At 54.6% G+C, this 9,857-nt stretch overlaps 1 protein-coding gene across 2 annotated transcripts; it reads left to right on the top strand.

Annotated features, from left to right (window-relative positions):
* Nucleotides 1–1,586: 1,586 nt before the first annotated feature.
* Nucleotides 1,587–9,814, top strand: LOC103463267 (lipoamide acyltransferase component of branched-chain alpha-keto acid dehydrogenase complex, mitochondrial). 2 transcript variants are annotated; one of them, XM_008406511.3, is made up of 11 exons: nt 1,587–1,727; nt 4,791–4,920; nt 5,012–5,087; nt 5,259–5,440; nt 5,517–5,641; nt 5,798–6,041; nt 7,240–7,406; nt 7,484–7,561; nt 7,629–7,820; nt 7,891–7,962; nt 9,082–9,814. In XM_008406511.3, the coding sequence occupies exons 1-11, from the start codon at nt 1,683–1,685 to the stop codon at nt 9,247–9,249; spliced, it is 1,479 nt and encodes a 492-aa protein (XP_008404733.1). In that variant the 5' UTR covers nt 1,587–1,682; the 3' UTR covers nt 9,250–9,814. The 2 variants fall into 2 exon arrangements, with proteins under 2 accessions (XP_008404733.1, XP_008404734.1); XM_008406512.3 differs by lacking the exon at nt 1,587–1,727 and adding an exon at nt 1,858–2,007.
* Nucleotides 9,815–9,857: the final 43 nt, after the last annotated feature.

Genomic DNA, 9,857 nt, shown 5'->3' with positions numbered 1-9,857 from the left:
AGCGGCTCCGTGCCGCGCGCAGTGACTCATGTGGCACGCGCCCGCGCGCGTGCACGCGGAGCCAGTCTGAAGATAAAAAACAGAGAAATAAAAAGTGAAAATGGAAAAGAAAAAAACCTGAGAAAATAAAGTAAAACATGTTTAGAAACAGGAAATGAGACAGAAACGGATCAGGACTGGATGGCTTCGGTCAGTGTTTCTGATCAATATCTGGATTATTGATCACACGCTGAGGATGATGAATGAACGAATGAATGAGTCTAACTGGGTGACTGAGGAGCGGTGGGCCCCAGCTGTGAGCTGATCAGAACCAGGAAGTCCAGATGGAGGTTTCTCTTAAAGGGCCAGTGTCGTGTAAAATCCATTTCCATCACGTTTGTCCCTGGAGTGTGGCTTTGATTCTTTCATGTTTGAGAAGTATTTTAATCTCCATGGCAACCGTTCAGCTGGGTGGCCCTAGCCCCGCCTTCAAAAGCGCAGCTCCTCCCCCTCTCAGCTCCTTCAGACTAGCCAGCTGCAGTTAGCAACCAGCTGCTGAGCTCATTATAGGAACTGCTGCTCAGATCAGTGCTGGTAAGAACATTAAAGGGTTAATAGAGGAGCCATGTTGGGACGACTTCCTGGAGGCGGAGCTACAGAGAGCAGGAGGTTTTTAAGAAACTGACCCAATTTCAAGATGCTAAATCAGGAAGTTAAATTTCTGACGGTAACAGTTACTTGATTATGCTTAAATAATTTATAGCTATGTAATTGTATGTTTTGTTTTATATTTCTTCCTGTGATGTTGTGAAGCACTTTGCTCAGCTCAGGTTGTTATAAATGTGCTATAAAAATAAGCTTTGACCTGGAAAACATGTAATTATGCTTCCTTAAGGAGTAGAATTATCATAATTACTGTAATTATAGAATATTATAAACCAATAAAAACTATTTAATGCAGAAATTATGGGCTGAAGGAAACGTATGTTTAATAGCTGCTAAAAAGTTATTTTAAAAAATACTTTAAATCTGACAAACGAGCTCGTCCTGATTATTACATATTATAAATTATATTATGGATGGATTAGCGGTCATCGTCTTGCCGGTTCTGATCAATCTGGACCTAAACTCTCTGACGTCATGATGTCACCTTAAGTTGTTCCTGAACGCACCATGCAGAGCGGAACAGAAGCTCAGCTGGTTCTGGACCCACCTACAGCAGAACCAGAAGCCTGTGTGAAATTCTGCCCCCCTGTGTCGGGAGCGCGCACTGCAGGCAGAGAGGATCCGACCATTTCCTTCTGATCGATTTATCGATAAAACCACTCATATAATCATGTCAAGGTTGTAACTTCCAGTTTAATGGGCAACTAACAAAATGGTAAAATAAATAAATAAACGAGGTCTTTCACCGTAAACCTGACAGTTGTTTCCAACACGTTGTGTGTATTCATGATTTTTCATCGCTGATATAAGAGGATGGAAGCTGCTGATAGCAGGACTCAAACAATAAAGACTTCCTGAGGGATGATATGCAGACTTTGTGGAAAATCCCGTTATGAGAGGAAGACAGGACCGGTCAATGAGCCATAATCTGAGCCGCTTCCTGTCGCCGAGTGGCGCTGTTTCCGCCTCCTGCCGCAGAAGAAGAGCGCGGAGCGCGCTGATTGGCTGCAGTCGGGGGCGTGCAGCGGAGAGGACAGATGGCGGCGGTGACCAGAGGATCCTTCAGCGCTCTCAGAGTTCTGGTGAGGAGCAAACCGAGCCGGAACCACGCCGAAACGAACCCGAGCCACACTGGAACCCAACCAGGCCGTTCTGCTTTTTAGCGCCTGCGCGGCTGACGCTAAAAGCTGCTGGTGACGCAGGCGTTACGTCACTGCGGTGCTAACTGAGGCTAGCTGGGTTGTGATGGTATGGATCCGGGTCGGTTCCGTTCTGGAGCAGCGGACAGCGGGTTCTGTCTTTCCCGAACCGAGCCGGTGGGCTCCCCTGAGCTGCTGGTTCCGCTAGAGTCCAAGGTTGATGGTGCGTTCATGTTCTGTCAGAGATTCTGCTGCTGACGGCTCGGTCCAGTTGGATCTCAGTCTGAAGAAAGCAGCAGCAGCTGGTGGTCATAATGTTCTGCCTGCTCTGGATCAGGCTGAACATCATCTGATGGGTCGTTTCCTGTTTTTATGAACAATGTTCACGATATTGTTCATTTCCATCCTCTGGATAAATTGACTGAACTCAGTAACGTTGACATTAAATCTGCTGACATTAAATCTGACATTAAATCTGAACCAGCTGCAGGTAAATGCAGGACTGAGACGCTTATCGAAGCTCCTGGTGATAAAATCACAGAATCAGGTTTTTAAACCGGCTGCACAGTGGCGCAGTGGGTAGAGCTGTTGGCTTGCAGCAAGAGGGTTCTGGGTTCGATTCCCGGTCTTTCTGCATGGAGTCTCCATGTTCTCCCTGTGCATGGTGGGTTTTCTCCAGGTTCTCCGGTTTCCTCCCACAGTCCAGAAACATGACTGTCAGGTTAACTGGTCTCTCCAAATTGCCCCTAGGTGTGAGTGTGTGTGTGCATGGTTGTGTGTCTCTGTGTTGACCTGCAACAGACTGGCGACCTGTCCAGGGTGACCTGTCCAGGTGACCTGTCCAGGTGACCCCGCCTCTCACCCGAAATGTTAGCTGGAGAGGCACCAGCACCCCTCCCGACCCACTGAGGGACAAGGGTGCAAGAAAATGATGGATGGAGGTTTTTAAACCCTGTGAGTAAAAACGGCCTCAGAAATCTGGACGTTCTCTTGGACAGTTGATGGACAGTTGATGGACAGTTGATGGACAGTTGATGGACAGTTGATGGACAATCACTGCCACTGTTGGTTCCAGGCTGTTTTTACCAGTAAGGAACATTTAAAGCCGTTTTATCTCAGAAGGACCTAGAAATGATTGTCTGCTTTTATTTCTTCTCCTTCAGATTAACGGCCTTTTAGTGGGTCTGAGTAAATCCTCCATGGCTTCCCTTCAGTCTGTGCTAAACGCTGCAGCCAGGCTTTAACTAGACCCACAGAACCAGAACCACAGAACTCCTGTTCTGGCCTCTCTGCTCTGCTCCCGTGTCTTTAGGACTCATTTTAAAACTTTGGTTTCAGCTTTTAAAGCATTTCATGGTGAGGCTCCCAAATGTACATCGGACCTTCTGGAGCCTGTCTGTCCGCCCAGGACTCTGAGTTCTGGTTCCCAGAACCGTTTTCAACTGGTGACGGAGCATCAGGTGCAGCCCAGGTTCTGGACCGGCTCCCTCCATCAGTGGCTGCTGGTTCATTTGGTTCATTCATTTAGATTCTTTTGTTTCCTTTCAGTAAAACACTTTGTGGTTTTTATGTCTGAAAGGTGATACAGCAATAAAGTTTACTTACTTACGTGTGTGGAGAGGGTTTAGCTGCAGCCCGAACCCGGCTCCACATCTATGTGGTTCTGAGCTTTCAGTCCAGTCAGTTTGTCCAGAACTTTTCCAGGTTCTGCTTGGATTCTCCCACTTTGTTTAGATTTCAGGATGAATGGCTGATTTTCAATCCGGTTCTGGGAATCACTTCATAGAACCAGAACCAGCAAAAGGTTGGGACTGGACCCAGAGCCGGTACCGGACCGGACCACTGGAAGGGCGTCTGAGGCCCGGATCTTAAAAACAGCGATCTGCTTCCCAGCTGCTAATCTGGTCCTAATGATCAGGAAGGAGCTGACCCACTGCCGCCACGCCAGTACATGTTGCCATGGTGATGCCAGCATCCCAGCTGCCCTCCCAGGCCGGCGCACAGGAAGTGGTGGGGTTGGCAGGAAGTGGTGGGGTTACCAGGAAGTGGTGGGGTTACCAGGAAGTGGTGGAGTTACCAGGAAGTGGTGGGGTTGGCAGGAAGTGGTGGGGTTGGCAGGAAGTGGTGGGGTTGGCAGGAAGTGGTGGGGTTACCAGGAAGTGGTGGGGTTGGCAGGAAGTGGTGGGGTTGGCAGGAAGTGGTGGGGTTGGCAGGAAGTGGTGGGGTTGGCAGGAAGTGGTGGGGTTACCAGGAAGTGGTGGGGTTGGCAGGAGGTGGTGGGGTTGGCAGGAGGTGGTGGGGTTACCAGGAAGTGGTGGGGTTGGCAGGAAGTGGTGGAGTTACCAGGAAGTGGTGGGGTTGGCAGGAAGTGGTGGGGTTGGCAGGAAGTGGTGGGGTTACCAGGAAGTGGTGGGGTTGGCAGGAAGTGGTGGGGTTGGCAGGAAGTGGTGGAGTTACCAGGAAGTGGTGGGGTTGGCAGGAAGTGGTGGGGTTGGCAGGAAGTGGTGGGGTTGGCAGGAAGTGGTGGGGTTGGCAGGAAGTGGTGGGGTTGGCAGGAAGTGGTGGGGTTGGCAGGAAGTGGTGGGGTTGGCAGGAAGTGGTGGGGTTGGCAGGAAGTGGTGGGGTTGGCAGGAAGTGGTGGGGTTGGCAGGAAGTGGTGGGGTTGGCAGGAAGTGGTGGGGTTGGCAGGAAGTGGTGGGGTTACCAGATAATTGAAGCGTTTTACTCAAAAGTTGGAAGTTTTCACACTGGAGCAATAAATGAAGCTGAAATATCCAGAGAGCAACTGGGAGACGTCCATCTACCCAACGGGGCATTGATACCGACTTCACTGGGTATTAGTGGTTTTGTTGGGAGGCTCGGGGCCTGAGGCGGTCCAGAGCAAAATGTTCTGAGGTCCATTTGAGATCAGCAGCAGATTGTTTCTAACTGACCCTTTAATCACATCCCACTGAACGCCAGTTCTGGTTCTGACCTGGTAACTGCGGTTCTGGTTCTCTCTGCCAGCTGACCCAGCAGTACCGCCGGAGGAGTTTTGGACCCCAGAACCTCAGGCTGAGCAGAACCGAGCCGGTGCCGTCCAGATGGGCCGCGTCGCTGCAGACGTCTTGCAGCAGGACGCTGCACACCGCCATGGGTAAGTCCAAACCGGTTCCGGTCTGGTCATCCCGTCCTGGAGGATGCAGTCGCTATGGCGACCTGCAGCTGATGGCGTCTGTGTCCCGCAGCGCGGTGCCGACCCGTGGTCCAGTTCAAGCTGTCCGACATCGGAGAGGGCATCATGGAGGTCACGGTCAAGGAGTGGTAGGTACCAGGCCCGGTTCTGCTGGGCCGCAGCAGCATTCGTTAGCTTTTGTTAGCTTCTGATTCCATTAGCTCCTGTTACCTTCCTTTGGCTCATGTTTGCTAATCACATGACCTCTGAAGTCATGTGACCTCCTGACCAGCCGCTCCACCTGGTCTCACCTGTCTCAGGTACGTGAAGGAGGGGGACAGGGTGTCCCAGTTTGACAGCATCTGCGAGGTCCAGAGCGACAAGGCGTCCGTCACCATCACCAGCCGCTACGACGGCGTCATCAGGAGGCTGTACTACGACGCCGACGCCACCGCCCTGGTGGGCAAGCCGCTGGTGGACATCGAGACGGAGTCTGCATCAGGTGAGGTGGCGCCGACCGTTCTGCCCGGTCCCGTCCGTCCCATCAGGACCACTAGTCTCTGACGTCCGTCCCCCAGAGCTGAGCCAGGAGGATGTGGTGGAGACGCCCGCCATGGCCCGTGAGGAGCACACCCACCAACAGATCAAAGGTCACAAGACCCAGGCCACGCCCGCTGTCCGCCGCCTCGCCATGGAGAACAACGTGAGTCTGTCCCCAGGTCCCTGTCCATCACGGCTCTGTCCACCGGGCGGTGGCAGCTCTGACCGCCAGATGATCCAGAGATGGACCTGAGGAGTCTGTCCGCGATGGACAGAAGGTCCAGAGCAGGTATGTGATGTCTCTGCTGCGTCCCCTCAGATCAAGCTCAGTGAGGTGGTGGGGACAGGGAAGGACGGACGCATCCTGAAGGAGGACATCCTGAACTTCCTGGCCAAGCAGACCGGCGCCATCTTGCCTCCAGCTCCTCTCTTCCAGGAGATCCAGACGCCAGGCCCCGCCCCCACCGCCGCACCAGCCCTCAGCGCCCCCGCTGGGGTCAGACCTCCACCTGCGACCCCCAGACCCGTCTTCACCGGGAAGGATGTGACGGAGCCGCTCAAAGGTCAGACCCGTTGGACCAGTACCGGGTCATGTGACGGATCATGTGGCTTCATCCATCAATCAAACTTTATATGTGCAGCACATTTCAGCAGCCAGGCGTTTCAAAGAGCTTCACATCATGACCAACACAAAGTCATGCAGCAGAGAATCAACAATCAAAACATGACATCAAGTCGACGCGTCAATAAATTCATAATTAATTACGTTTCAAATAAACTCTAACCAGCAGGGTTTAGTCTGGATGTCAGTGTTTCAGCTGTTTCACAGTTTTCTGGAAGTTTGTTCCAGATCTGTGGTGCATAGAAGCTGAATGCTGCTTCTCCTCGTTTGGTTCTGGTTCTGATGCAGAGCAGAACCAGAACCAGAACCTGAGGGTCTGGCAGGTTGATAGAGCAGCAGCAGATCTTTGATGTGGTTCTGAACCATCCAGTGATTCATAAACTATCAGGATTTTACAGTCTGTCCTCTGAGCTCCAGGTGTAGATCTGGGTGGTGTAGATCTGGGTGATGTAGATCTGGGTGGTGTAGATCTGGGTGATGTAGATCTGGGTGGTGTAGATCTGGGTGGTGTAGATCTGGGTGATGTAGATCTGGGTGGTGTAGATCTGGGTGGTGTAGATCTGGTGTCATGTAGATCTGGGTGGTGTAGATCTGGGTGGTGTAGATCTGGTGTCATGTAGATCTGGGTGGTGTAGATCTGGGTGGTGTAGATCTGGGTGATGTAGATCTGGTGTCATGTAGATCTGGGTGGTGTAGATCTGGGTGGTGTAGATCTGGGTGGTGTAGATCTGGGTGTGTAGATCTGGGTGGTGTAGATCTGGTGTCATGTAGATCTGGGTGGTGTAGATCTGGGTGGTGTAGATCTGGTGTCATGTAGATCTGGGTGGTGTAGATCTGGGTGGTGTAGATCTGGTGTCATGTAGATCTGGGTGGTGTAGATCTGGGTGGTGTAGATCTGGTGTCATGTAGATCTGGGTGGTGTAGATCTGGGTGGTGTAGATCTGGGTGATGTAGATCTGGTGTCATGTAGATCTGGGTGGTGTAGATCTGGGTGGTGTAGATCTGGTGTCGTGTCTCCGTCCTCCTGGTTCTGGATCAGCTGCAGCTGGACGGTTGATTTGTTGGTCAGACCTGATGAGTCGCTGCTGCAGGTGTTTAAAATCCTGGATGAGTTTCTCTGGTCCCACGTTTGTCTGCAGGTTTCCACAGAGCCATGGTGAAGACGATGACGGCGGCGCTGAAGATCCCTCACTTTGGTTACTGTGACGAGGTTGACCTGAGCCGATTGGTTCTGCTGCGGTCCGAACTGAAGCCGGTCGCTGAGAGACGCGGCGTCAAACTGAGCTACCTGCCGTTCTTCATCAAGGTGAGCGCAGAGCTCAGACGCAGCCGGTTGGTTCAGGGTGGAACAGCGATGTGGTGATTGGCTGAACTCTCTCTCAGGCCGCCTCCCTCAGCCTGCTTCACTTCCCCGTCCTGAACTCCACGCTGGACGAAGGCTGCCAGAACATCACTTTCAAGGTGAGGCGGTCAGCAGGGCAACGCATCACTGACACGGCGACATGTTGCTGACGCGGCGTCTCGGCAGGCGTCCCATAACATCGGCGTTGCCATGGACACCAGCCAGGGCCTGCTGGTCCCCAGCGTGAAGAGCGTCCAGCTGCTCAGCGTCTTCCAGGTGGCCCAGGAGTTGACCCGGCTGCAGGCGCTGGGCGCCGCCGGCCAGCTGGGGACGGCCGAGCTGAGCGGGGGAACCTTCACTCTGTCCAACATCGGATCGGTGAGTCCGCCGGGCTTCCCGACTGCGACCCGGTCCGATCCGGTCCGACCGCTCTGTGCTTCTGTCTCAGATCGGAGGGACGTACGCCAAGCCGGTCATTCTTCCTCCAGAGGTCGCCATCGGAGCGCTGGGGAAAATCCAGGTTGGTTCCAGAACCGAACCCGTTCCAGGTCTGCACGAGTGTTGGTCCAGACCGGGGTCAACCCTCCACACCGGGGTCAACGGTTCAGACCGGGGTCAACGGTCCTGACCGGGGTCAACCCTCCACACCGGGGTCAACGGTCCTGACCGGGGTCAACGGTCCTGACCGGAGTCAACGGTCCTGACCGGGGTCAACCCTCCACACCGGGGTCAACGATCCACACCGGGGTCAACGGTCCAGACCGGGGTCAACGGTCCTGACCGGGGTCAACCCTCCACACCGGGGTCAACGGTCCAGACCGGGGTCAACGGTCCAGACCGGGGTCAACGGTCCTGACCGGGGTCAACGGTCCTGACCGGGGTCAACCCTCCACACCGGGGTCAACGGTCCAGACCGGGGTCAACGGTCCTGACCGGGGTCAACCCTCCACACCGGGGTCAACGGTCCAGACCGGGGTCAACGGTCCAGACCGGGGTCAACCCTCCACACCGGGGTCAACGGTTCAGACCGGGGTCAACGGTCCTGACCGGGGTCAACCCTCCACACCGGGGTCAACGGTCCTGACCGGGGTCAACCCTCCACACCGGGGTCAACGGTCCAGACCGGGGTCAACCCTCCAGACCGGGGTCAACGGTCCTGACCGGGGTCAACGGTCCTGACCGGGGTCAACCCTCCACACCGGGGTCAACGGTCCTGACCGGGGTCAACCCTCCACACCGGGGTCAACGGTCCAGACCGGGGTCAACGGTCCAGACCGGGGTCAACGGTCCTGACCGGGGTCAACCCTCCACACTGGGGTCAACGGTCCAGACCGGGGTCAACCCTCCAGACCGGGGTCAACCCTCCAGACCGGGGTCAACGGTCCAGACCGGGGTCAACCCTTCAGTAAGGTCACATGGAGGTCACATGGAGGCCCAGACGAATCCTCCTGAAAATGAAAACCTGACTTGATTTGGCAAACGGTTCTCAGTTTTCAGCCAGTTTAAATCGTAAAACGGTGAATGATCTGATCCTAGCAGCCAGGTGAGGCCAGGTGTTCCTGATCGGCCAATCAGAGTGAGGATCCATCCAGGGGGCATTCTGATTGGTTCTCCAGGCTGAACTGGTGTTTCCTTCCAGGTTCTGCCGCGGTTCGGCCCAGACGGTCAGGTGAAGGCGGCCCACATCATGAAGGTGAGCTGGTCGGCGGATCACCGCCTCATCGACGGCGCCACCATGTGTCGCTTCTCCAACCTGTGGCGGGAGTACCTGGAGAACCCGGCCAGCATGGTTCTGGACCTGAAATAGACACTTGTACCCATGAGCCCCGGGGAGGCCGGCCCCTCGGCCCCGCCCATCCCTCGCCTTCACTTCCTGTTTGTGTCTGAGGCCTTCCTGTCACTCCGTAGCTTCCTTGTTGCCTTTGAGCAGGACCCTGGGGGGCGGTTACCATGACAACCAAGTAGACACCGGGAGATCCAGAACCGTCCGGCAGGTTCCTCACAACCACAGGTCCGATTCACATGACCTGACCAGCTGACCTTTCAGGCTCCGCCCCCTCCTCATGCAGCACTGGAACTACTGAGGGCTGCGTAACCGTGGTTACAGCTGGCGTCCCATGTCTGTCCTAAAAGTCCCGTGTGTCTTTGGTGCTGCCCCGGGTCAAAGGTCAGCTGCAAAGTCTGGCCCAGTGGCTCTCAAGGACCGCAGTCGGATCCGGTTTGGCCGGGCCGGTTCAGAACCAGAGCGTCTCCTGATGATGGGGTGGTCGGTGTCGCCGCCCTGCTGGCGGCTCCAGGGTCCTGCTCCGGTCACAGTCATGTAAAGCTTTTCTATGTTTAGTGGGAAGATCTCAATAAAGCTGCTGAAAACACTTCCTGTCTGGTTCTGGTCCAATACGGTTCTGGTCCAACAAC

The sequence above is a fragment of the Poecilia reticulata genome, unplaced genomic scaffold, assembly GCF_904066995.2.
Source record: "Poecilia reticulata unplaced genomic scaffold, P_reticulata-male-v2 Scaffold_35, whole genome shotgun sequence".
In the NCBI taxonomy this organism is placed as follows: Eukaryota; Metazoa; Chordata; class Actinopteri; order Cyprinodontiformes; family Poeciliidae; genus Poecilia; species Poecilia reticulata.
The sequence above is the reverse complement of the archived record's forward strand: the minus strand, read 5'-3'. Positions and strand labels throughout refer to the sequence as shown.